Here is a 27421-nt window from a genome sequence, read left to right on the forward strand (position 1 = left end):
TCCAACTAGCTCCCGTTGGAAACAATGGGGGATGGAGCACCCCCTTTGGGAGTGCATAACTTTGGACTCCCTGAACCAAACCTCACCAAACCTGGGTTATAGCATCAGGAGAGTCGCCCGAAACATCCCTGAAATTGTGGTGCTGCTAGCCTAAAAGCTGCGCCCTCTGCAGGCCAAAAACGGGAAAACACTGCAAATACAAAAAATCCCACAAACGAACCTGCAGTTTCTGCGCCCCCAAGGGGGCGCCCTGGGCAACTGCCCACTTTTCCCAATGGGAGGAACGCCTCTGCTTCTCTGAGAGCGAGTGGAGGGGCACGGAGGGATCTTTCCAAGAGGCAGGCAACCCAGACCCCTCGGCTAAGCTCCGGCCAGGGCAGGCTGAGTGTCTATTCAGTCCAAGACACAGAGCGGAGATAGTCCAGCTCCTGACAAGGTACCAGGCCTGTGGGTAACAATGAGACACCCCCCTCACACACACACCCACTTCCCCAGCACCCCGCTATCATCACCCCACACACTGTCCCTTTAAGAGACACACTGTCTCTTCCACTGCAGCTGGAAGAGCTAGAGATGCCCATGCCAAGCATTGAGACAGTCCCACCCACCACCACGGTCTCCTGCCCAAACCTTCATGGGGGAACACGGAGACGGAGGCGCTGGCAGCCCTGGTAACCAGCCAAGCACTGAACGGGGCTGCTTCCGACCCGACCCCAGCAGAACATAAGAACGTAACATAAGAACGAGCCAGCTGGATCAGACCAGAGTCCATCTAGTCCAGCATTCTGCTACTCGCAGTGGCCCACCAGGTGCCTTGGGGAGCTCACAGGCAGGAGGTGAAAGCAATGGCCTTCTGCGGCTGCTGCTCCTGAGCACCTGGTCTGCTAAGGCATTTGCAATCTCAGATCAAGGAGGATCAAGATTGGTAGCCAGAGATCGACTTCTCCATAAATCTGTCCAAGCCCCTTTTAAAGAAGCTAATCAGGTGAGTGGCCATATCCACACCACCTCCTGAGGCAACATATTCCAAAACACCAACGCCACACGTTGTGTGAAGAAGTGTTTTCAACTTTTATTAGTCCTGGTAATTCTTCCCCAGCATTTTCAATGGATGCCCCTGGTTCTAGTATTGTGAGAAAGAGAGAAAAAATTCTCTCTATCCACATTTTCTACCCCATGCATAATTTCATAGACTTCAATCATATCCCCCCTCAGACGTCTCCTCTCCAAACTAAAGAGTCGCAAACGTTGCAGCCTCTCCTCATAAGGAAGGTGCTCCAGTCCCTCAATCATCCTCGTTGCCCTTCTCTGCACTTTTTCTATCTCTTCGATATCCTTTTTGAGATGTGGCGACCAGAACTGAACACAGTACTCCAAGTGTGGTCGCACCACAGCTTTATATAAGGGCATGACAATCCTTGCAGTTTTATTATCAACTCCTTTCCTAATTATCCCCAGCATAGTTTGCCTTTTTCACAGCTGCCATGCATTGAGTTGACATTCCCATGGAACTATCAACTAAGACGCCCAAATCCCTTTCCTGGTCTGTGACTGATAGCACTGACCCCATGTCCCACCTAGGGCTCGGCCGTTTTCCCCTGGCGCAAGGGGACCCCAGCTCTTCCGTGTCAGGTAGGAGAGGACCACCCGTGGGGCGGGGGGGAGGCCCGGAGGAGCAGGAAAGAAAGCAGTCGGAAGGCCTGGGTGTTGTTTTTTTTCAAGAGTTTGGGTTTTTTTATTCTCTTTAAATACTGTACAGTGAAAAATAAATAGTCTCGACCGTCACAGATCAAATCCCCTCTTTCCCCGCGCACAAACACACACACTTCCAGCAGCTGCTGTGGCAGCAAATGCCCCCCCCCCCTCGCCAGCTCGTCCTCCGCCTGCCTCGGCTTCCACAGTGTTTCAAGAAAGGAAAAAAAGATGCACATCTGTGTGGCCTACAAACAAAAGTTCCACACACACCCCCTCCTTCTTCTTCTTCTACCTCCACACCCCGCCACAAAACCCAGTCACACCAGTGAAGGCTCAACACTGGAGGTGGGGTGGGGGAGAGGGGGGTTCATCGTTAACAGCCGTAGAACCCTCCACACTTAGGGGGGGGCAGCTCTCCTGCCTCCCATCTGGAACAGACGGACTCCCTGCCTTCAATTTTTAAACTAGTCGAAGAGTAAAGGAACAAAATAACCCCCCCCAAGAGCGTTCTGCGCTAGGTTGCGTAGGTCTGCATTGTCAGAAGGCACAGGTTTCTCTCTCCCATTCTCCTTTCTCCAGTTTGAATAGCCGGTTATTATTATTTTTTTCTCTTCTTCTCATTTGTTTCAAAGCAAAAAAAAAAAACAAAACAAAAAAAGAACCAGTAAAGTCACCAAAAAACAGATGCATGTTAAGTCAGAGTTTTTCTCCTCCCCGAACCCGCTCCGTCCACGCCTCCGGAAGGGGGGCGCCGAGCTCAGCGCTCAGGTCGGCGTCAGCAACCCCACCTGGCCAGAGGGTGGAAAGGAAGGAAGGAGGGGGGGGAGGGTGTCTTCGCTGCCCTGCCTGGCGGCCGCTGCCGAAGCTTCACCAGGATGTGTTAAGAGCCGTTGGAAAAAAAAACATTTTCCATCTTTGGCAAGCTTTTAACGAGCACAAGATAATTACCTTAGGACCGGGTTGGTTTGTGGTTGTTTTGTTTTTTTTAAATAATGGTTTTGTTTTTAAACAAGAGATCGGTGTGGTGTTTATTTCATTTCTCTTAAGATGCTGCAAGCAGGTGAAAAGTAGGGATCGGACTCGGCTGCTGAGGCGGGGGCACTTAGGACACCCCGTTCACCAGGGTAGCCCCCTCCTCGTTGCCGGCAGTGGTGGCGGCGGCGGCAGCGGCGGCAGCGTGCTCCCCGTTCTCTGAAGGGCCGTTCACGACCTTGCTGCCGGCCTCACCCTGGAAAGGGAGGGAGAAAACACAACATCACAGCAGGGAGCTCCAACGCGCTGCCCGCTGACACCTTTCCTGGGTGCCCACCAAGTGTTCTATTAAAGTGGGTGAGGCCACGTGGGGGGGTGGGGGGGTTGCCCAGGAAGAAGAAGAAGTTTGGATTTATATTCCCCCTTTCTCTCCTGCGGGAGACTCAAAGGGGCTGACAATCTCCTTGCCCTTCCCCCCTCACCACAAACACCCTGTGAGGTAGGTGGGGCTGAGAGAGCTCCGAGAAGCTGTGACTAGCCCAAGGTCACCCAGCTGGCGTGTGTGGGAGTGCACAGGCTAATCTGAATTCCCCAGATAAGCCTCCACAGCTCAGGGGGCAGAGCTGGGAATCAAACCCGGTTCCTCCAGATTAGATACACGAGCTCTTAACCTCCTACGCCACTGCTGCTCCAATTGGTTCCAATTGGCTCTGCAGATTTTTTAAAAATCGCTGCTTGGGCAGCAGTTGCGACCACAGGAGAAAGATCTTAACTACGTCAGCCATTTTGTTTCCACCCCCCTAGAGCGGCCATTTTCCTGCTCACCATCTTATGTCAGAATTCAAAAGGTGCCTGCGGGCTCAAAGAGGTTTGGAGACCGCTGGACGGCAATATGTTACACATTTCCCTTGCCACTTTTAAAAAAGCAGGCCCTCGCTTCTGTTCAGAGCCATTCAAAGCCCAAGAGTCTACGTGTTGCTGCAAAGTCTCAGACTGGAATTCGCCTGGCTTTGTCGAAGTCAGGGGTGTCCGACTCTGGCGCTCCAGATGTTCACGGACTGATGAGAACCGTGGTCTCCATGAACAATCTGGGGCACCAGAGTTGGACGCCCCCGGGTCTATGTGTGAAGGGAACGACTCTCCCCGGTCCCACCCAGAACCACAGAGCCGTTTCCCTCCCCAGCTCACCTTCTGTATGGATGTGACGTCCTCTGCCGATTTCTCCCGGCTTTCTTTGCGCGGAGGCTGCTGACGGCTCTGAGACTCTGCTCGGGAAATGTAATCTGCCACCGTGACTGTCGGGACGGGGAGGGCCCGAGGGACAGGAAGAAAATGGACCGGATCATAAACACAGCCAAAGCACATTACAGAACAAAATGCCAGTGGGAAGGGGATTGTCCGTGGACTCCAAAAGACAGGCAACCCCAATTCCCCCCTCAATCAGTTGGTTTTTTATTAAAAAAGCCCAACTTCAGACAATACCAGGTTGACGGTCCCGGCTGATGGAGCCATCCACACGGTTGCCACGGTTACGCCGGCGCCTGCTTCGGTTGCGTCTTTGAGGCTTCGATTCTTCCTCTGGCGAGAGAAAAGGGTAGTAGGATGAGGGGGAGCGCAAGGCAGACGCGCACCCTGGGAGCCAAGGGCAGCAGGGAAGCAGCTGAGCTCTGCCACAGGCTTCCGGAAAGCCCCCGACAAAGGGCAGAAGGTGAAAACCCTTCCCCACCCACTGGCATTGAGATACACTGCTTCTGAATAGGGAGGGTCAGCACCCGTCTTCTGTCATTTAGCATAGTGCCCCCTCTGTTTCAGATGTTCATGGACTACAATTGTAGTCCATGAGCATCTGAAGCGCCAGATGTTGGGCACTTCTGCTGTCGGGTTTTCAAGGTAAGAAAGATCCCAAGGTGGCTTGGCAGGTTGAGAGAGTTCTGAGGAAACTCTGACTGACCCAAGTCACTCAAGCAGGCTTCCTGTAGAGAAGCAGGGCCTTGAACCCCAGCTCTCCAGATTACAATCCGCCACGCAGCAGTGGCGTAGTGGCTAAGAGCAGTAGCTAAGAGCAGGTGCACTCTGATCTGGAGGAACCAGGTTTGATTCCCAGCTCCTCTGCTTGAGTTCTGGAGGCTTCTCTGGGGAATTCAGATTAGCCTGTGCACTCCCACACACGCCAGCTGGGTGACCTTGGGCTAGTCACAGTTCTTCGGATCTCTCTCAGCCCCACCCACCTCACAGGGTGTTTGTTGTGAGGGGGGAAGGGCAAGGTGATTGTAAGTCCCTTTGAGTCTCCGACAGGAGAGAAAGGGGGGATATAAATCCAAACTCCTCCTCTTCTTTTTACCACGACGCCACTAGTTGGAGCCTGATTCCACCTTCATATAATTGTATAAACTCTTATTAAGCGCCCCCCCCCTCCCCCACTGAAGTCCATCTTCCCCACCAGAAAGCTCTCGGCTTCTCTCAGGGGAGCTCCAAACCCCCTTGACTGGCCATTTTCTGCCCTTCTGGAGGTGAGGTTGCCAGAACGGCACACAGACTCCAAGAGCAGCCCCACAACAAGCCGGCCTGTTTCCCAATAATCCCCAGCCAGGAATTTCCACTGTGAAACGCTCCATACCAGCATCTCCATCTGTGGGTGGCCCCCACCCACAGAACAGGCCCCATCCCTGCTGCCCGAGCCCGCCCCACTGGCAGCCCAGACACCAGCCTCCAGCCTCCTTCAAGAAGACAAAACAAGGCCCGAGGATCAGGGCTTCCCCGGCCGATCCCTCGCCTTACACGCCTCTACCCACGGCTCTGCTCTCAGATGCACCGTTTCCCACCCTCTGTGGCAGGCCTGCCCGCCCCCACGTACCCACGCCATTTTCACTGACAGACACGCTGTCTGACTCAAGGGCCCCGTCCATCATCGTGGCATCTTCGTCAGTACGGCGCCGGCGGGATCGGCGCCGGCGGTTGCTGATCGGCTGCGACTCGCTGGCATCGGTGTCTGCCGTCTGGTCGGTTTCAGTGTTGTCCAGCAGGCTGTACGGGTTGCTGTCGGGATCTTTCAAAACTGGGTTGGGAGAGGCCTGGCATCAGCCAGCAGGCCACGCAGAAGGCGGGGGGTCCTGGCCCCCTCCCCCGGAGCAGATTGCCAGCGTGCCAGCTGAGTTAATCTGCCTAGATTGTAGCACATTTCTATCCCCCTCGTGGTATCTCTGTGTCTTACCCCCGGCCCCGTCACTGCTGCCGTGTAGAGCTTGTGATACTCTGATTCACTTAATTTTTTTTTTACTCTGACTCTTTTCTGCATCTTATTTGTTACAGACATCACAGACACCACTGACGGCTCCTCATAAGATTTTCCCCGGCTGTTTTTAGTGATGTTTCACTTGTTTAGACGAGAACTGCCATGATGTTTGCAAAGATTCCTAACCCACAGTGGGAGCTACCAGGGGCAAAATGCCCATTGGGCAAGGGGCGTAATGCCCATGGGGCAAGGTGGGCAGCTGCCCAGGGCACCACCTTGTGGGGGGCATCAAAATGCAGGGTTCGTTTTTGGGTATTCTTAGTGGTTTTCCATTTTTGGCCTGCAGGGGGCGCAGTTTTTAGGCTAGCGGCACCAAAACTTTCATGGTCTCATCAGGAGACTGCCCTGATGATACCCCCCAGGGTTGGTGCAACTTGGTTTAGGGGGGCCAAAGTTATGGACCCCCAAAACTGTAGCCCCCATCTCCTATTAGCTCCCATTGGAAACAATGGGGGATGGGGCACCCCGTTTGGGAGTCCATAACTTTGGACTCCTTGAACCAAACCTCACCAAACTTGGGGGGTAGCATAAGGACAGTCTCCTGATAATACATGGAAATTGTGGTGAGGATATGTCTAAAAATGCACCTCCTGCAGGCACCAATGTCCTGGTGCAAAAAAAATTTGGTCATGGTGGAGTGGCCGCCCTGGGGGGTGGGGGCATCCAACTCAGGTTTTGCCCAGGGCCACAGTTTGCCTCGTTACACCCCTGGGAGCTACTGGTAGACAGGGTGAGATTTAAATGTTTTCAGCACAGCTTCCATCTGCTGTGAGCTCAGGAAAAAGACCCCATGACGGCCTTTGTGGGGAGGCGAGGAACGAGAAAGGAATGATCTAATGGTCAGAGCAGTGGTCCGTTTAGTCCAGCGTCCTGCCTCATACGCTGGCTGACTAGTTCCTCTGGAGGGCCAACAGGGCACAAAGGTCAAGGCCGTCCCTTGGTGCTTCCTCCTGGCACTGGTGTTCAGAGGTTGACTGCAGTTGAATGTGGAGGTTCTCCAGGGCCACTGGCCATGAAGAAGGAAGGATGTGGAGACACAGGGGCACTCTGCATTCCAGCTGGCCCCACCTTGAACAGCAGTGAAAGTCTGAGCAAGGATTCTGCGGGGGTGGGGGTCAGAGCAAGGGAGAACGGACAAGCCCGCCCCCGCCCTCAACACAGCTTCAGAGATGCCAGGGGCAAACTGTTCCGCTGCCTCTGTCCCACAGGCCTCCCCCAGAAGCAGCCCAGAGATACCCTGGAGGCTGTCGGACGGCTCTTCAAGCTGCGCTGGAAGGCTGTCAGGGAACGGCCACCTCCACAACACACCACACATGTGCACAATCCCCACACCCACCCCCCCACAGCGAACCAGTAGGGCTCCCAAAATATGGTCCAGCCCCCCATACCGGAACTGATGGAGGAGTTGGTGAACTTGCTGCTGCCCCCACGGGGGACCGGAGCAGGGCCTCGCCCTCGCCCGACCCCCGCCCGCCTGCGGCTGTCCTCGGGGCGAGGGTCGCGTTCGCCAGGCTGCGGACACTCGTAGTCCTCTCTCTTTTCCGACTCGGTCTCAGAGGCGTTAGACACATCCGAGTTGGTAGCTGGGAAAAGAAACCACAATCACAATCACCTTTATTGGCATAAAGTATAAGAATGTGGTTATACACTGTGTTAAGTTTAAAAGAGATCATATATGCCAGTGGTGGCGAACCTATGGCACGGGTGCCAGAGGTGGCACTCAGAGCCCTCTCTGTGGGCACGCATGCACAGAGTTGGTCATGTGATAATAGTGTAATTATTTCAGGGAGATTATTAGCATTAAACCTAAGACCTAGTTTTGGGGAAGCAGTGTAGGTAACCCTGTTAAGCCCTACTGATTTTCATGGGAAGAACGAAAGCGCCATCCTTTACCTGGGAGTAAGCTCGGTTGCTGGCAATGGGGTTTGCTTCTGAGTAAACCCTCCTAGGGTCGTGATTCACCCGTTTGAAGCGTTGCACAGTTGCTTCAAAGCAAAGCCACCGACTACCACCAAGCTTACTCCCGAGTGACGTGCGCTTTGGAGCCAACCGTTTTTTCTATACTAAAACCTCAGTATTCAGGTTAAATTGCCATGTTGGCACTTTGCGATAAATAAGTGGGTTTTGGGATGCAGTTTGGGCACTCGGTCTCGAAAAGGTTCACCATCACTGATATATGCCATCTATGGGTTTTACATTCCATCATGATAGTTCATTTATAGAAGATATAAAATGGATTAATAGGCTTTAACCATTCAGTTATAATATATATTTATAAAAATGTTTAAAATCTGAAATCAGCTTGTATCTGACTCTTCCCTATTCGCTACTGTTTAGCAAAAGATAAAACCATTCCCCATGGTCTAGAGATAGTATTTACTAATAAAACTACAGGATAAATGAATTTCCATCATATTAGAATAAATAACAGTAAGCATCTTACGTACACATTTTATAATAAACACAATTTATAATAAACCAGGAGTGCCATCGTCTGGTGGAAAAGAAATCAAGAAAGGTGTCGTTCCCAGGTATGGCGGGAGGGGAGAAAATGGGAGAGATGCTGTTTGGGAGTGCCCCCCCCCCCATCATTTGCCCCACAGGGCCCTTTTGGGGAGACTCCTGCTCTCAACGGAGTCTCGTGTCCTGGGGGAAGGGCTGGTGCCGGGGCAAGCACAAAGGACAGCCGCCTCCTTCACCCTCTCTTCCTCACCATAGCCGGAGCTGGGTCCCCTGCGCCCTCGGCCCCGCCCGCCGTAGCTTCCCCCGTAGGTCCGTGTGCTGTGCAGCGAGGAGGAGGAGGCGCTCTCATCGGTCAGGTAGCCCCCCCGGTCCTTGTCAGGCCGACTGGAGGGAGGCCGGAAGCCCAGGCCGATCTGCCGCAGCTGCTCGTCGATCTGCAGGCGCTCCAGCCGCAGCTGTTCTACCTCCTAGCGGGGAGGAAGGAGGAAGCGTGAGGACAGGGCCCCCACAGCCGACCACCGGACACTCCTCAAATGCAGCTGCCACTCGAGCCCCACAATCCCCCAAGGGAAGGGGGCAGCTGCTGCCCCTCGACCTGAACCCCTCCCGCCCCCAACACAGGACACGGCTGCAGAAGAAACCAGGTTTCTTAGCAGCAACAGCAAAGACGCCTCACCTGGAGGTAGGAGAGGTGGTACTCCAAGAGCGCCTGTGCGTTGCTGATGTTCTCCCGCGTCCCCACAAAGATGAAAGGAACCATCCCCTGGGGGAGAAGCACAGAGACAGGTTGCCGACCCCTGAACTCTTTCAAACCAGGGAAAAAGTATCCTCTGGTTGTTTATCTTTCTGCAGCCCCCAGGCAAGGGGCCATTCTTGGACACAGCACCAGAATCTGAACTGCAGGATCTAGTCCAGCATCTCTCTCACACGGCTTCACCTGGGGACCGCGGAAGGACACGTCCACCAGCCAGGAAGGACAGAAGGGCGCGAGAAGGCAGAGAGCTCAAGAGTCAGGGCCAAAGGACAGCCAGAGACTCCCAATTACCTCCTCTCTGGGGTTCTTCTTGTCATTGTCGCCTTCCACCCGCACCCGGACGACGCCCGACTTGTCCACGATCTCCTGGATGACTTTGCCGTTCTTGCCTATCACTTTCCCTGCAGCGAAACGGAAGCCAAAGACGTTGGCAAGTGTGACCATCTCACGGCATTTGCCGCGGCCAAGATCAAGCCCCCGCTGCCTCGCCACTGGCCAGGCTGCACAGTTCGCCACGGAGGTGAAAGGCCCTCCTGACTTGCCTAAAGGGCAGCTGCCCACCACTGGGGAAGGGCCTGCCAAGCAGGAGTCCTTCAGAGGCCGGCAGAGTCCAGGACAAGGACGGGGGCATCCCACAGCTAGAGGGACAGTTTCATCTCCTGTGACAGCCAGCAGGCCCCCTGCCACCCGGCCTTCATGCGCTGACACTCCACTCTCCAGGCTAACATATTCCTCAGCATGGCTGATAGCAGCCCTGAAGACCAGCTCCGCCCCCCGCCCCTGTCCACCTCTAGTTCCACTACTGTGCCGTCCATCCGGCATCTTCCATGCTGCACTCACAGGGCTCTTCATTCCCTCCCTTCAGCCCGTTTGTGGCAGGGAGGGGGAGGAGTTTCACTCACCCACGAGGTTCCGGGGGACTTGGACCGAGTCTTCGGAGAACTCCAGGAAGCTCCTGGCCTGCTTGCAGGCTTCTGGGGTCTAGGGGAGGGGCAGAAGAGCCAGGGGTGGCACGCTCAGCCGCTGGCTTCAGAGGCACCAAGCTGCCAAGACTGCTCAGGTGGGTCCTCCTGGGGCAGACAGGGATCTGCCGCCTTCTCCCACTCCAGAAGACTCTCACCTCTGGATTCTTTCAGGCCCAAGAGACGGGCACCCTGGCACTCCAGCTGTCAAGCCCGGTCCCACAGGCAGGCTGGCTCCACTCAAGACACCCGCCTTCCCCGCCCCACAGAACCCTCCCTACATTAAAGAAGGGCCCACTGGATAGCCCCCAGCCCCTCACCTCCCCATAGATGCGGAAGGTGCAGGTCTCCTCATCCAACTCAATGGCCGTGACCCCCAGCACCTTGCGGGCTTGCTGGATGTTGGCCCCGTGGGTGCCGATCGCCAGGCCCATCAGATCCTCACGCACGGCGAACTCCTCCTGGAACGCCGAGGCCAGCTGCTTGCTGGTCTGGGGGAGGAGGAGGAGGAAGAAGAAGAGGTTAAATTCATACCACCCCCACCTTTCTCTCCTGTAAGGAGACTCCAGGTCGCTTAGGAGGTTAAGAGCTCGTGTATCTAATCTGGAGGAACCGGGTCTGATTCCCAGCTCTGCTGCCTGAGCTGTGGAGGCTTATCTGGGGAATTCAGATTAGCCTGTGCACTCCCACACACGCCAGCTGGGTGACCTTGGGCTAGTCACAGCTTCTCGGAGCTCTCTCAGCCCCACCCACCTCACAGGGTGTTAGTTGTGAGGACGGGGGGAAGGGCAAGGAGATTGTCAGCCCCTTTGAGTCTCCTGCAGGAGAGAAAGGGGGGATATAAATCCAAACTGTTCTTCTTATTATTATTCTTTCCCTTCCTCTCCCCACAACAGACACCTTGTGAGGCAGGTGGGGCTGTGAGAATTCCCAAGGTCACCCAGCAAGAGTGCAGGAGTGCGAAAACACATTTAGTTCACTAGGTAAGCCTCTGCCACTCAGGTGGAGGAGTGGGGAATCAAACCCAGTTCTCCAGATTAGAATCCACCTGCTCTTAACCACTACACCACTCTGGCTCTCGAGGCAGGCACGACGTGAAACCACCAAGCCCGACTGCCAGAGCCTCAGGAGCAGCCAGCAGTCTTCCATCTCTTCCCCACCCCCAAGGGGGCCAATGTGGGGTGAGATGTCCACGCCTGAAGGCAAAAGCACCAGCCAAGACCACACTGCGATGGCGGCCTGGCCAGGATTCCAGGGACAGAGGCACTGCCCTCAGGGTCTGCCATGGTGCCCGGGAGGCCTGCAGCATTGCTGTTCAAAGCGCTTTCACGCTCTTCCACCCCCTCGCCCGGGCAAGGCTGTACCTCCAGGTGCTTGTTGGCTTCCTCGTTCCGCGACATCAGCATCAGCTTGGTCCGGATGCTGCGGAGGTGCATGTCCCCCAGCAGAGAGGCCCTCTTGACAGTGGATTCGTTGGTCGACTGTGGCAAAAAGAAAGGAGTCAGGAGACCAGCACACGGAACACCGCCACGATTCTCTGGCAGGCAGGGGGCAGAAAGGGGGCAGAATGGGTGTGAGACGGGCCACGACACGCAGCTGGCTGCTCAGAACTTCAACCTGTCCAGCCCAAGGTAGTGTTTCTGCGTTTCCCTTGGGAGGGAGGAAGTGGCGGGAGATTCTGGGAAAGCAGGTCCTGAACAAGGCAGGGGTGAGGCCTGCCCCGTCCTCCCGCCCAGTCTGACGCCGAAGCCCGGCAGAGCCAGCCTGTTGTAACCGGACCCCAGGAAGGCCCCGACTCTGACCTCAACTCAAAACACAAGGGGCAGATTGAAAGGCTTGCCAGGTAGGAGATCGAGCCCCAAGATTGCAAATGCCTTAACAGACCAGGTGCTCAGGAGCAGCAGCAGCAGCAGCAGGCCATTGCTTTCACCTCCTGCCTGTGAGCTCCCAAAGGCACCTGGTGGGCCACTGCGAGCAGCAGAGAGCTGGACTAGATGGACTCTGGTCTGATCCAGCAGGCTAGTTCTTATGTTCTTAAGGCCATTGCTTTCACCTCCTGCCTGTGAGCTCCCAAAGGCACCTGGTGGGCCACTGCGAGTAGCAGAGAGCTGGACTAGATGGACTCTGGTCTGATCCAGCAGGCTAGTTCTTATGTTCTTAAGGCCATTGCTTTCACCTCCTGCCTGTGAGCTCCCAAAAGGCACCTGGTGGAGCCACTGCGAGTAGCAGGAGAGCTGGACTAAGATGGACTCTGGTCCTGATCCAGCAGGCTAGGTTCTTATGTTCTTAAAGGCCACATTGCTTTCACCTCCTGCCTGTGAGGCTCCCCAAAGGCACCTGGTGGGCCACTGGCAGGAAAGTAGCAGAGAGCTGGACTAGATGGACTCCTGGTCTGATCCAGCAGGCTCTTTCTTATGTTCTTAAAGGCCCTTGCTTTCACACCCTGCACGTGAGCTCCCAAAGGCACCTGGTGGGCCACTGTGAGTAGCAGAGTGCTGGACTAGATGGACTCTGGTCTGATCCAGCAGGCTAGTTCTTATGTTCTTAAGGCCCTTGCTTTCACCTCCTGCTTGTGAGCTCCCCAAGGCACCTGGTGGGCCACTGCGAGTAGCAGAGAGCTGGACTAGATGGACTCTGGTCTGATCCAGCAGGCTCGTTCTTATGTTCTGAAGGCCATTGCTTTCACCTCCTGCCTGTGAGCTCCCAAAGGCACCTGGTGGGCCACTGCGAGTAGCAGAGAGCTGGACTAGATGGACTCTGGTCTGATCCAGCTGGCTTGTTCTTATGTTCTTAAGCTACAGAAGCAGCTGCCAAAATGGACGGACTGAGGATGCCCCCTGTCAGTTGTCTGCCTTGGTGTAAACAGGCTGCTCATTCAAATCACAATAAATGAACTCGTTGGAAACAGTGAAGATCGTGGAAGGAGGAGCTGTGAGAGCACCCCCAGGAAGCAACGGCTACCACCCTCGACACCGGGGGAGAGGAAGGGCAGCACAAAACAAAACGTCCAGCCTGTGCAAAGCCACACCTCAGAGATTCAGAGTTTTCAAAGCAGCTGTATTGGAAGTTTAATGGTCGTATGTATACAGTCTGGACACTAGAGGGCAGTGAAGAGCCAGCCCTCTGAAACACAAGTTCTCAACCTGGCAGGAAAAGTCCACTACAGCCGGGAAGAACTTTCCCACCCAGAACTTCAGCTTAGACCCTGGCCAGAAGAACTCCCTGCCCCCGTCCCACGCACACAGATTTCCCCCCACCCCCACCCCCAGAAGAGGAAATGGCTCTTACGAGGATGATGAGTTCACTGCTAGTGGAGCTAAGAAAGATGCAGTTTGCGCCCACGGCCTTCTTGAATTCTTTATGGACGTTTTCATTTGAGCACCTGTGAAGCAGCGACAGATTCAAGTCATTTCAGGGTGCCTCAACTTCCAGCCGGATCTGTTGAAGCTTTGGAAGCCAACTTGGGAAGGGGTTGATGCAGCCCAGGGGCAGCTTTGTGTGTGGGCTGGTGCCAGGCCCTGCTGCGGAGGCCGGCAAGGGGCGACACTACCTGCTTTCTAAAAACACCTGGCGGGTGCCAGGAAAGGTGTCTGAGGGCGCCTTGGTTCCTACAGGAACCCCGGCTGGGAAAGGTGCCTCTAGAGAGCATCTCAGGCGATGGGCAGGCCCCTGTCTTGGTGCCAACTGCAACTTAGGTGGATCTGACAGGCAATCCACACACCACGCACAGGAAACTAGAATTGTAACGTCTGCCAATGCTCACGCTTCCTTGAGATCCTCTGGTACCGCAATGGTAAATTTGAAAAAACTGCCTTTCGTGGCGACTTTGCTGGGGTTAACGGGCCGCAGTCTCTCCAGCGTGACGATCTCGTTGTAGATGGCGTCGCAAGCGGCATATTCTATGACGTAGAACTGCAAAGAGAAAGCAGGGCGAAAAGAGACTCTGAGGGCCAGCAGGGGGCGGGGAAGCAGGCGGAGGGAGCGGAAGGGCAAGAGGTGGCATTCAGGAAGGCAAAATCCACGAGGAACTCGGTTGCTAGGGCCAGAGACCAGCCTCTGCTCTTCCTCCACCCCAGACACAATAAGAAGAAGAAGAGTTTGGATTTATATCCCCCCTTTCTCTCCTGCAGGAGACTCAAAGGGGCTTACAATCTCCTTGCCCTTCCCCCCCTCACAACAAACACCCTGTGAGGTGGGTGGGGCTGAGAGAGCTTCGAAAAGCTGTGACTCGCCCAAGGTCACCCAGCTGGCATGTGTGGGAGTGTATAGGCCCGTGGTGGCGAACCTTTGGCACTCCAGATGTTATGGACTTCAATTCCCATCAGCCCCTGCCAGCACGGCCAATTGGCTATGCTGGCAGGGGATGATGGGAATTGTAGTCCATAACATCTGGAGTGCCAAAGGTTTGCCACCACTGGTATAGGCTAATCTGAATTCCCCAGGTAAGCCTCCACAACTCAAGTGGCAGAGCAGGGAATCAAACCCGGTTCCTCCAAATCAGAGTGCACCTGCTCTTAGCCACTACGCCACTGCCGCAGTGCAGAGTTCTGCCCGAGAGGGTTTTCTTTACCCTAAGTGAGCCACACTGTTTGCATTGGGGGAGCGTTCAAAATAGTTTCAGTGGGCAGCTGAGCTTGCGGGAGCCATCCAAAACTCTACTCTTATCTGCTTTAGGATCCCACCTGCTACCACTCCTTGCCTGCAGCTCCTCTCCCCAGCCGGGTATGCAAGCATCCTTGCCCTGTGTGAATGGTGGCCAGGGAGCCCAGAGTGCCACACTGTGTCCACACACAGGGGCCACCGTACTCTGGTCAGAGAGAAGGACTGCATGTTTGCTTCTTACTGCATGAGCCAGGAAAGATTGGGGGGGGGTGTCACGCTCAAGACTCACGTCTCCTTTCATCATGCGGACTCTGGCCAGCCACCAGCCACACGGTTCGTGCTCATTAGCTCGAGAATACACCTGCACGAAGACAGCGAAAGAGAGCGCAGTCAGTCCTGGCCAGCCCCACGGCTCCCCCCACCCACCCCCCAAGGGAGACCGTGCTCACCTCCACCTCCTCCCCTTCTGAAATCTCTTTGCTGTACTCCACTGGTGGGGGCAGCCGCACGTCGCCAAAGGGGATCTGTCTTTCGGGCTGCCAGCTGGGAGAAGGCACACAGAGTCACTCCACGTAGCAACGGATTCCGGAATCATGGAGTTGGAAGGGGTCACACAGCCTAACCCCACCCACCCACCTTGCCCAATACAGAATCAGCCTGGAGCATCCCTGACAAGTGTTTGTCCAGCCGTTGATTGAAGTCCGCCAGCGATGGGGAGACCCAGTAAGTACACAGAGGTCACCTGCCCTGGTGTAGGTGTTCAGGTTTCTCACAATACTAGAACCAGGGGGCATCCATTGAAAATGCTGGGGGGAAGAATTAGGACTAATAAAAGGAAACACTTCTTCACGCAAGGTGTGATTGGTGTTTGGAATATGCTGCCACAGAAGGTGGTGAGGGCCACTAACCTGGATAGCTTTAAAAAGGGCTTGGACAGATTTATGGAGGAGAAGTCGATCTATGGCTACCAATCTTGATCCTCCTTGATCTCAGATTGCAAATGCCTGAGCAGACCAGGTGCTCGGGAGCAGCAGCAGCAGCAGCAGCAGGCCATTGCTTTCACCTCCTGCATGTGAGCTCCCAAAGGCACCTGGTGGGCCACTGCGAGTAGCAGAGAGCTGGACTAGATGGACTCTGGTCTGATCCAGCAGGCTCGTTCTTATGTTCTTATGTAGGTGCCCACTGTCACACGAGGCTGCCTCTTACTGCAGTAGCAGTGCCTCTGCTGACCGGCAGCCGTCCTGCAGGGTGTGAGGCAGAGAAAGGTCTTTCCCTGCACGGGATGCTCTCCGTCTGAACGCTGAGAATTCTTTTGGGTATCTTCGGTACAGGTAAGCAGGGCTGCCATTGGCTGCCAGCCTCACTCACTTGAAGGGAATCTGCCCCAGGGCTCCACTTCAGAGGGAAAAGCTCTTGACCAACTCTGAACACAAACTGAAAAGCCACCCCCCACCCTGACACACTGGGCCTAGGGAAGTGAGAGGCAGTTTAATAGCTCATGTCTGAACTTACTCGGAGCAGCACGAGTGAGGATAAAAACGGGCACTTGCGACTGAAGCATGAGTTGACTTAAGAACATAAGAACGAGCCAGCTGGATCAGACCAGAGTCCATCTAGTCCAGCTCTCTGCTACTCGCAGTGGCCCACCAGGTGCCTTTGGGAGCTCACATGCAGGGTGTGAAAGCAATGGCCTTCTGCGGCTGCTGCTCCTGAGCACTTGAAGGTCCCATTCCACAGAGGACCACTTACAATAACCCAGGCCCAACAGAGAACGCCCTTCCAGGACTGCAGGGCCTGGGAGGCATCTGCAGTTAGAGGCACGGCAAAGTACGCCAGGCAAGGAAACGGGAGCCAGCCCCCCTCCTCAGAGAGAGGCAGGAAGGGTGGCTCAGAAGGATCCTCTGGCTGGAGGACGAGGCAGGGAACTGACCAGGGTGCTGCAAAGCGACCTCAAGAGCAGCCAGCAGCCATGTGCCCCTGCGCACGCACGAGGGGAGCATCCTAGCAAGGGAGCATCCAGTGGTCAGAGCACAGGCTGGGGGTGGGGGGCTAGTCCAGCCATCAGCCACCTGTGCCAGGGAGGGTCCAACTCACCAGTGCAGCCAAAGTGCTGGGGCCACAGAGTGGTGATTCGGGTGCACTGGCTGCAGGCCAGGAGAGCTCTGCTCCCGCAGCCCCCCCCCCCCCCCCCCGCCTTCAGCTGCTGAAGAATTATTTTTCCAAGCAGCTCATTTAAAAAAAAAAATCTGACTTGTCAATTCAGGACTCTGAGCCTGGTCACTCCCCCTCCCCCCATAGGCCATTCACACGCGCCAAGACGTCTGTTGTGAGGGCAGACAGGTGGCTGAGGCATCACCCACAAGTGAAGGCACTCTGACCTTCCCCTCCCCTCCACTGTACGATTCCTGCAGGAGGAGGAGGACAGTCACGGCTAGAGAATCCATCGGAGGCAGCCCCGGCTACGACTCCTGGCAGGTAACTATCCCCCCGCCCCCCACACACACCTTAAGGCAGAGATGGCAAACCTTTTCGAGACCGAGTGCCCAAATTGCAACCCAAATCCCACTTATTTATCACAAAGTGCCAACATGGCCATTTAACCTGATTACTGAGGTTTTAGTTTAGAAAAAATGGTTGGCTCTGAGGCGCGCGTTACTCAGGAATAAGCTTAGTGAAGCAACCGTGCAACGCTTCCAACGGGTGAATCACGATCCTAGGAGGGTTTACTCAGAAGCAAGCCCCAATGCCAGCAACTGAGCTTACTCCCAGGTAAAGGATCATGCCCAGGCCAGCCTATGTGTGTGTGTGTGTGGGGGGGGGGGTGATTTTCCACCCTCCTCCCACATGATGAACTCTGTGCGCAAGTGCCCACAGAGAGGGCTCTGAGTGCCACCTTTGGCACCCATGCCATAGGTTCGCCACCACTGCCCTAAGGCTTGTCTAATAAAAGGAAGATACAGCCTTTCACCAGGACTGAAAAAGCCATTCTAGCTGGCCTCAAAGCAGCCAAACCAAGGGGCAGAACATCCACAGGCACATGTAGGAGTTTTTATTCCTGCTACAAAACACTCAGACAGACAGACAGACAGACAGACAGACAGACAGACAGACAGACAGACAGACAGACAGACAGCAGAAAGCGCCAAGTGAACCAACCCAGACCCACCTTCAACTGGCTCAGCACCACCCATTGGGGAACCGAGCCCAGCCCTGCATCGGCAGAAGATGGTCGGACAGGGGGCTCCCCCAAGCAGCTGGAGGAGCAGCTGGACCGGGCTTGTCTCAACAGCCAGGGAACTATCACCATTCTACGCAACACGAAGCGGGTCTTGGCAGGAGCCGCAGTTGCTGGAAGGCCCAACTTCCCTCAAAGAAGCCCTCACGGCTGGGCTCCCCGTCACCCAACTCCTACCTCGCTCAGGCAAAAGTGATGGATATAAATTAGATGGGAAAATGGAAGCCAGAGAGCTAGTAGACAGCTAGAAGAAGAAGTTTGGATTTATATCCCCCCTTTCTCTCCTGTAGGAGACTCAAAGGGGCTTACAATCTCCTTGCCCTTCCCCCCTCACAACATACACCCTGTGAGGTAGGTGGGGCTGAGAGAGCTCCGAGGAACTGTGACTAACCCAAGGTCACCCAGCTGGCGTGTGTGGGAGTGCCCAGGCTAATCTGAATTCCCCAGATAAGCCTCCACAGCTCAGGTGGCAGAGCTGGAAATCAAACCCCGTTCCTCCAGATCAGAGTGCACCTGCTCTTAGCCACTTCTCTTAGCCACTACGCCACTGTTGCTCCCTGGGGTTCAAAGCCCTCCAAATTCACAGGAGCCAGCCTCCAACAGAAGAGGCTGCGCGCTTTCTATGTGCCAGGTAACTTCCAGGATGAGGTTTCCTGCCACACTCTGGGAACTTGTGGGGATTTAAGGAGGGTTTTTTTTAAAGGGGGGGGGGCTGTGCCAGGACACCTGGGTTCTACCTGGACTGCCACAGCAGCTGAACACCTGAACAGTTTCTTTTAGGAGCCCCGGAAGAGCCACCACTATTTGTTCAGGAAGTTCTCTGGAAAGCAAATGTCCGGCCCTCAGCCCTCGATGGCAACCAGCAGGCGGTGGCTCTCGGTCTGTGGGGCACGGATTAGCAGGCCACCCCCCACCCACCCCCCCAGCAGCTACTCACTTGTTCTCGAAGGATATCGTGACCGAATCTTCATGAACATCTTTAACAAAACCCTGCAGGGGAAGAGACAGACAACAGACAGAGCGTTAGCATCATGGACAACCACTGGCCAAAACATCACCCGGGGGCTACGACAAAGCAAAGCTACTGCAGCACCGGAAGGCATCCAGCACCTGGTACCAAGCAGCACTAGGGCGGACGGACCCTGAGCAGAACCAGGAGCAACGGACGCCCGCGTGTGAGACAGCAGCAGAGCAGGCTGGACACCCCCAAAGCGTATGGAAGTGTCTGGGAGGTGCCAGTCCTTAGAGCAGTGATTCCCAACCAGGGTTCCGGGCCCCCTCACTTTTGCAGGGTCTCCCGCTGGCACCAGCAAGGATAAGAAGCTGGCCCAGGGGGCAGGGCCTGCCGCAAGGTCAGCAGCCACTCCCCCCCACCCCCGTGCTTCCCTTCCCCCGGGGGGGGAAGGTGGGGGGTGGCAAGCAGGGGAACTGGGAGGGGAAGGTGGGTGGAGGATGGCAGGGGTACTGTGAGATATGAAAAGTGAGGTCAAGGGTACCATGACGTCGAAAAGGTTGGAAAACACTGCCTTAGAGAGAGCTCCATCACCCAAAGCATCAAAGTGTGAGGCCTCCCCCACCGCAACGGAACCAAAAACACTCAGTGGCAGAGGATACGTCTGTAGAACACAATGAACACTCCAAGCAGTCACCTTGCATTATCTCAGGGGAGGGGGTCTAGGAAGACACACACCCTTCCTCACGTGGGGAGCGTCTTAGTTGCCTTTTAAGATGGATTCCCCGCCAGACTAACCAACCAGAGCAGCACTTTGCGCCATGGTCTCCCTTCAACCAGTTCTCCCTGGACCACACACAGGGGCCTTCTGAGCGGCCTCCTCTGGCAGCCGTTCGCTCAGGACCAGCCTGGATTTGCTCCTGCTACAGAACGGCTTCAGCCGCTTCCTCCAGGCCACAGAAGGAAGCCAGACTCGCCCTGCCCAGAGCACTCCCAAGTTAAGCCCACGCAGGGCTCTCTGTGCAGACTGCCGGGTCAGGGATGGGCCCCCCAGCAAGGCTGGATCTCGGCTTCCTCCTCATCCCACCCCCAGGACCCCGCGCCCCGTCCCACGCCCTTCCTTCAGCTGGCAGGTCCGCAGGCAAGAGCCAGGCCTCTGGTTAGGTCCACAGTGTGGCATTTGAGATGAACGCAGGGGGCACACGTGCCTCCCCAGGGGCAACTCTCAGAAAACAGAGGTCAGGGAGCAACCTGCCGTGAGGGTGAGCCTGGTGAATCAACACACTCATCGTGAGTGCCAGCAACATCTGAGAGTGTTGTGCATGTGGGTCTGTGTGTGTGTGTGTGGGGAGGGGGGGGATTCAATGTTCTTTGACACAAGTAAGTCCTGGATGGATGAATCAACTGTATTGTGACCCCAGCCAGTGTCTCAATGGGACACCCGTTCCTGGCCACCTCCTTGGCCGGAGAAAGCCAACCCTCCGCCTTGGGACTTCAGTCAGTGGCCCTGGTGGGGAGCTGCAGGGGGCAGCTGCAGGGGGACCCGCCCTGGAGGGAAGGGGGAGGCAGAGGCTGGAAGACCCAAACGTGCCCTGTGTTCAGAATATGACCAACCCAAAGCGGAATGTCCTGCACGCCCAAAGTGGTGCCAAGAGGAACAGCTGCTCCCGGGGGAAGAGGCCTCCCCAGCCAGCTGCCCACCACAGCAAGGGCTGCCCTCTAGCAGGGCCTCTGAGCTGGGTCTGCAGCAAAAGCGGCGAGGACGCCTGGCAAAGGAGGGCTAAGACCCCCCTGTCCCCGGGTCAGAAGGGGCAAGCAGCAGAGAGGAGCCCACTGCAGCTGGAGGTAGGGGCAGTGGCTGCCCACCCCCACACGGAAGCGAGGGGGTCTTGCTCCAGGCAGGGTTGCACTGCCTGAGCACGCTCCGCCACGCTCTGGATTCTGCCTCCAGCCCTGCCAACCAAAGCGGAGCGCGCAAACTTCGACTCCCTCCACGTCTCTTGTCTTCTACAAAGGCTACAAGCAACGCGAAAGGCTGGACTCTGTCCCACATCAGCCATTCAGAAACAGACTGTGCAGCCAGCGGACACTGCAGCAATTCAGAGGGGGGGCAGAGAAGTGCCACTCCGCCAGCCCCCCCCCCCAAATGTGAGTGGAATCAAAGAGCCCGACAGCTCTGGCAACAGCGTCTGCCCGCCAGCCCTCTCCCTCTGCCCCCAGGGCTGGAAGCTTCCTCTTTTCAAGTTGCACTGCCCGGCCCGAGGCCATATGGCTCTCTGGTTTGGGCAGCAGAGCAAGAGTGTCTCATTTATCCTGGGCGAAACCCGGCCCTCCCTCGTTCTGCTCGGCCAGCACACAAGGACATTTATATCTCCTGGTTTCCCACCTCGCAGCCGCCCCCCCGCCCCCCCCCCCGCCCCCCCCACGGCTTCTACTGCCCTGTGCTAAAATAAAACTGCTGTGCGCGATCTTTGCTGTGCTAAAAGTTTCGAGGCCGGCTCCGATCCATTGGCAGCCCCACAGGTGCCAGGGCCAGAAATCCACCGCCCGTCCCTTCACCTCAGCCTGCATCACGGCACAGAACAGCTCCCCTTCCGTCTTATATAATAGCTGAAGCTTTAACAACATATACGTGAGCATTTTAAGCCCCTTCCAGGCTGGCCACTGCTCCAGAGGCGCTCCACGCTGGGCGCAGTGGTGGCCACACGCAACTCATGTGGTGTTGACCGGGGTCTGAGTTCTAATCCACGCTTGGCTATGAAGCTCACCAGGAGACCTCAAGCCAATCACTTCTTCACGCTAAAGGGGTCTGCAACCTGTGGCTCTCCAGATGTTCATGGACTACAATTCCCATCAGCCCCTGCCACCATGGTCAATTGGCCATGGTGGCAAAGACTGATGGGAATTGTAGTCCATGAACATCTGGAGAGCTGCAGGTTGCAGACCCTTGCCTAAGCGATTTCACGAGGCTACGAAAAACAAAGGAGGGGGATGAGGAGAACCAGCTATCCCTCCTCCAGCTCCTTGGAGGAAACCTGGGGGGAGGGGAACTGAGAGCTTCACAATAATCACATGTACCCACTCACACAACCGGTTGCTACTAACATTCTAGGCTCCTGCAAGAAGACTAAACCAGCCGCCTGACTCCTTTGCCTGATGCAGCGTTGGCACTCACTGACTCCCTGGGAAGTCCAGACGCGACCACGGGGGAACCCCTGCCCCACCCTGCAGCCATCACCTATCACCAGGTGAATCAAGTTTGACTGTGGAGCCCACTTCTCTCTCACTAACAAATCTTGATCCTCTTTGATCTGAGATTGCAAATGCCTTAACAGTCCAGGTGCTCAGGAGCAACAGCCGCAGAAGGCCCTTGCGTTCACCTCCTGCATGTGAGCTCCCAAAGGCACCTGGTGGGCCACTGCGAGTAGCAGAGTGCTGGACTAGATGGACTCTGGTCTGATCCAGCAGGCTAGTTCTTATGTTCTTAAGGCCCTTGCGTTCACCTCCTGCATGTGAGCTCCCAAAGGCACCTGGTGGGCCACTGCGAGTAGCAGAGAGCTGGACTAGATGGACTCTGGTCTGATCCAGCAGGCTAGTTCTTATGTTCTTAAATTTCGAGAGAATGTTTTTGAGCGGGCCCAAGGAAGCACCAAAAAGGAGCCAGAGGCGGTAATGAAGCAGGCAGAGAACGGCCCAGCTCTGAAGAGGCAGCTGCGGAGATGCAGTCTGGGCAAAGGAAAGCGGACCGATCGTGCCGCCTCTCGGTGAGCACCACTGCTCCTCTGGATACAGCTGCGGCCCCAACGCAGGCAGACTCGCCGCTGAGAGAGAGCAGCAACCCCTTTCAGCGCAGCCTATTTCCTGGCAGGTTTTCTGGGGAAAGACCCACCAAGAGAAGCAGAGGGGAGAAGGTGAAGGGAAAAGGTGTGGAAACAAGGAACCCCAGCGGAGGGTTTGGGGAGCCCAGAACCTTCAACAGGAGAGACCAGACACACACACACACAGAGCACTCTCCAGGGATACGGGCCACACACCAAACACAGTTAACAGATCTGGGGGAACCCGAAGATTCATCATTGGTGTCTACAGAACACAGCATGGGGGACTCTTCCCCCAGTACAAGACTGACACCTGCAAATCACCGCTCCTTCCCGCCTTCATTACACAGGCTCACTCATGGGAGGTGTGTGATGATGGGATCTCGGTTGGCAGACAGCTGTACAGCAGGATAGGTGACAGGTTTCAGCACAGTTCCACAGGGTAGCTGGGTTCGAATCCAGTAGCACCTTACAGTTCGACAAGTGTTCTAGGGCCGTGGTGGTGAACCTTTGGCACTCCAGATGTTCAAGGACTACAATTCCCATCCCAATTGGCCATGCTGGCAGGGGCTGATGGGAATTGTAGTCCATAACATCTGGAGTGCCAACGGTTCGCCACCACTGTTCTAGGGTATATAAGCTTTTGAGAGTCAAAAAGATTCATATCTGATTAAGGGAGTTTTGGTTCTCAAAAGCTTATGCATCCCAAAACCGTGCTGGCCTCTAAGGTGCTACTGGACTCGAATCTAGAGCTTTAGGCATAAACCGCTTGTGAAGAACGCTGGGGAGATGCCACGGCATACAAACGGGCCAGAAATAACTTGCTCTATGCTAGGACCCAAGATTGGCTTTCAGAGGTTCCTTCGTGGAAGGTGCCCGCCAGTGTGACTCCCTTCCGAGGAGGGCGGTCTAAAATTAGCCACCAAAAACAATACCCCGTGTCCCCACCTCGAGGCTCGGGTCAGGTTACCGAATTCCCCGGAGTCTTCCCCAGCGAGCCACCTCTTCTCACTGACACACACTTGTCTGCTGCAGCACAACAGGGAAAGTTCAGGAGCACAGCCCACCCACGTTTGACAGGATCCAGAATCTTACGTGTCCTCGGTGTCCCTTTTGAAATGTAGACGCCCCAAGGCACCTGGGGCAGCCATTTCCCCAAAGTCCTCCTAATACCCACCACGAGCAAAGCGTGATCCTTCCTGCTACGCTGAGGGACAGGCCTGACGGATGAGGGGCAACTCAGAACGCAGCCCACCACTCCTGACCTCATAAGAACATAAGAACTAGCCAGCTGGATCAGACCAGAGTCCATCTAGTCCAGCATTCTGCTACTCGCAGTGGCCCACCAGGTGCCTTTGGGAGCTCACATGCAGGAGGTGAAAGCAAGGGCCTTCTGTGGCTGTTGCTCCCGAGCACCTGGTCTGCTAAGGCATTTGCAATCTGAGATCAAGGAGGATCAAGATTGGTAGCCATAGATCAACTTCTCCTCCATAAATCTGTCCAAGCCCTTTTTAAAGCTATCTAGGTGAGTGGCCATCACCACCTCCTGTGGCAGCATATTCCAAACACCAATCACACGTTGCGTGAAGAAGTGTTTCCTTTTCTTAGTCCTAATTCTTCCCCCCAGCATTTTCCATGGATGCCCCCTGGTTCTAGTATTGTGAGAAAGAGAGAAAAAATTCTCTTTGTCAACATTTTCTACCCCATGCATAATTTTATAGACTTCAATCATATCCCCCCTCAGATGTCTCCTCTCCAAACTAAAGAGTCCCAAACGCTGCAGCCTCTCCTCATAAGGAAGGTGCTCCAATCCTTCAACCATTCTCGTTGCCCTCCTGCCAAGATACCGAGGAGAGGGGGCAGAATCTGCCATGTACAAAACTGTGAAGTAGGAACTGCTGTGAAGTAGGAACAGCATGAAAGACTTTTGTTGTCAACGGTGTTGACAGAGGCGCCAAATGCTACCTATCAAAAGAAGGCCTTGCCACACCGAAGAACAGCAGCACAAAGTGCCACTGAGTCACTCCTAACTTGTGGTGACCCCGTAGGGTTTGGAAGGCAAGAGACCTTCACAGGTGGTTGGCTATTATCTGCCTGTGTGCACAGCAACAGTGTGGTTGGTTTAATCGCAGGGGTCTGCAACCTGCGGCTCTCCAGATGTTCATGGATTACAATTCCCATCCCAATTGGCCATGCTGGCAGGGGCTGATGGGATTTGTGGTCCATGAACATCTGGAGAGCCACAGGTTGTAGACCCCTATGTCGAAGGCTTTCATGGCCAGAATCACAAGGGTGTTGTGGGTTTTCCAGGTTGTATGGCCGTATTCCAGCGGCATTTTCTCCTGATGTTTCGCCTGCATCTGTGGCTGGCATCTGAAGGCGAAACGTCGGGAGAACATGCTACTGGAACATGGCCATACAACCCGGAAACCCACAACACCCTAGTGGATTGATTTCATCGGTGGTCTCCCATCCACATATTATCCAGGGCCAACCCTGCTTAACAACCAAGATCTATTGAGATTCGGCTAGTCTGGGTCATAACTAAGACTATCTCTGAAGGGGACATCAATTTGTTAGGGACTGTGCATTCAACACAGCAGGAAGCAACAAACCAATGAATCAGGCTCAAATCTCAGTTCAGGGTTCATTGGGCCGGCTGTGTAATCTGACAGCCCTTTTGAAATAAATGCACCCCTCAAACTCAGAAGCCATGTTATGCTAAGAGTGACAATGCACTGCCACTGGAGGAAACTTCTCTTGCCTCACAATACAACTGCATACACACACACACACAAAGCACTGGGCCACCTAACCCAGTATTGTTGACTGAACAGCAGCATGTCTTCAAAGCCTCAGAAAGGGTTCTCAATACCCCGGTGTTTAGTCTGGAACCTTTCTGAATCTTGGCCATCACAAAGCAAGCTCTGTGGCTACTGCAAGGGGGGAAAAGAAGAGTGCGTGCGTGGGTTGTTGTGACTGTGAATGTTGGGGCTCGAGAAGACTGCAGGTTTCAAGCACCACTTCTCGTCCTGAGGCGGAATCGGCGATGTTTCTGGCCCTGCGCCTCCGGAGGGCAACTTGGAGCGAAGCGCTTCAGAACGAATGGGACTGCACTGCTCCCTCCAGGACGGCCGGACGGCCGGACCACCCCTGCCGGGGCAAAGCCTCGCCCAGGAGGAAGAGCCAGGAGGCCGGAGGAGCAGGTGTCCACGCCAGTCAAGGAGCAAGCAGATACGGTTACAAGGCCTTGCATCCTCCACTCATTTCCTTACACAATAAACGAACCCTACGCGCTCTCCCTCTCCCTCTCTCTTGATGGCAGCACCAGGATATATTTAACTCCACCTGCTGGGTGGCCCCTGAGCTCATCACATTCTGGGGGGGCTTCATTTTTGGGAGGGGGCCTTCCCAGGAAAGGCAGGGTTTGGGATGCCCGGCTGCAGGGGGGAGGCTTTGGGGCGAAAGCGGCACAGGCGCCTCCAGGGAAGCGGAGAAGGGCCTTCATTCAGACAATGAGCTGACCCTCCTGCCAAATAAGGGCCCCACAAAGGCACAGCAGGACCCCTGCCCTGCCCCATGGAAGCACCCGCAGAGGGAGGGAGGGAGGGAGGGAGGGGGATCAGGGTGCTCTACCCCCCCTCTCTCACTCCTAGGGGCATCATGGCACCTTGACTCGCCCCCCAGATCTGGCCTTCTGACCCCCGAGAAGGTGCACCGGCCCAGAGGCCTCCCCCCCGCCCCCTCTCCCTCGTGCCCCCCACCGCCCTTCCTCTCCCAGCAACTTCCCCACCTGGTTAGAGGCTTAAAACACGAGGGGGGGGGCGTCATTCATCAATGCTCGGAGGACGACTCGGGAGTAAAGTCCACCCCCCCCACTCCAGTTGCCCCCCCCCCCAGTCGTTTCAGGCGGCCCTTCCTTCGGCCCCCTCCCCTCCTGGCATGCAGCCCCCCTCCCCTCACGCGGCCCCAGGCGGGCAACGGGGGGCGTCCCGACCAGCCCCCCCCCCGCGGTCCCCAAGGCAACCCGCCCACCCCGTCGCCATGGCAACCCCCGTTCACCTTGTAGAAGGCCCCGTTGGAGCCCCGCACTTCCACGGGCAGCCCCTCCATGGGCACCGCGGCAGTCGAGGAGGGGGCGGCGGCGGCGGCGGCGCCAGGGGGGGAGGGGGGGCACGGGGGGGACGAGACGGTCGCCGCCGCCGCCGCCGCCGCCGCCAAGGGCGGGGAAGAGCCGCCGCCGCCGCCGCCGCCACCGCTCCCTGCTGGGGTCGCCTCCGCCGCCGCCGCCGCCTCCGCCGGTGGGGGGATGGGGGCGGGGCGGGGCCCGGCCTCCTCCGGCTCCGCCACCGTGACCAGCCCCGCCGCGGCCAGGCCCGGCCCGGCCCACTCCGCTCGCCTGGCGCGCTCCTCCCGGTTCCCCCACCCGAGGCCGGCGCCAGGAGACCTCCCCTCACTCCGCGCGCGCGCGCGCACCCCACCCCCCCTTTCGCGGCCCTGCGTGCCTGACGTGCGCGCGCCCGGCGCGGGGAAGGGGCGGGGCCTTCAGCCAAGAGCGCGGAGCCGCGCCCGCCGCCCGCGTCGGCCCCTTCCTGGCCAATCAGCGGGAGGGCCGGCGCCAGAGGCTCGGAGCGATTGGAGGGCGGCGCCTCCGTTCCCCCGCCCCTGCCGACGAC

The 27421-nt window shown here is 56.2% G+C and overlaps 1 protein-coding gene across 2 annotated transcripts; it reads right to left on the reverse strand.

Moving 5' to 3' along the window:
- Positions 1 to 1707: 1707 nt before the first annotated feature.
- On the reverse strand, positions 1708 to 27282 carry FXR2 (FMR1 autosomal homolog 2). 2 transcript variants are annotated; one of them, XM_048517360.1, is made up of 18 exons: positions 27026 to 27282; positions 26808 to 26886; positions 18913 to 18965; positions 15190 to 15283; positions 15030 to 15101; positions 13902 to 14050; positions 13427 to 13520; positions 11503 to 11619; positions 10459 to 10629; positions 10079 to 10157; positions 9468 to 9577; positions 9099 to 9185; positions 8673 to 8889; positions 7348 to 7542; positions 5522 to 5722; positions 4150 to 4245; positions 3856 to 3962; positions 1708 to 2923 (listed from the first exon to the last, which is right to left on the reverse strand). In XM_048517360.1, the coding sequence occupies exons 2-18, from the start codon at positions 26856 to 26858 to the stop codon at positions 2798 to 2800; spliced, it is 2019 nt and encodes a 672-aa protein (XP_048373317.1). In that variant the 5' UTR covers positions 26859 to 26886; positions 27026 to 27282; the 3' UTR covers positions 1708 to 2797. The 2 variants fall into 2 exon arrangements, with proteins under 2 accessions (XP_048373317.1, XP_048373316.1); XM_048517359.1 differs by having other exon boundaries at positions 26808 to 27282.
- Between the last annotated feature and the right edge of the window lie 139 nt (positions 27283 to 27421).

Source organism: Sphaerodactylus townsendi, linkage group LG15, assembly GCF_021028975.2.
Source record: "Sphaerodactylus townsendi isolate TG3544 linkage group LG15, MPM_Stown_v2.3, whole genome shotgun sequence".
In the NCBI taxonomy this organism is placed as follows: domain Eukaryota; kingdom Metazoa; phylum Chordata; class Lepidosauria; order Squamata; family Sphaerodactylidae; genus Sphaerodactylus; species Sphaerodactylus townsendi.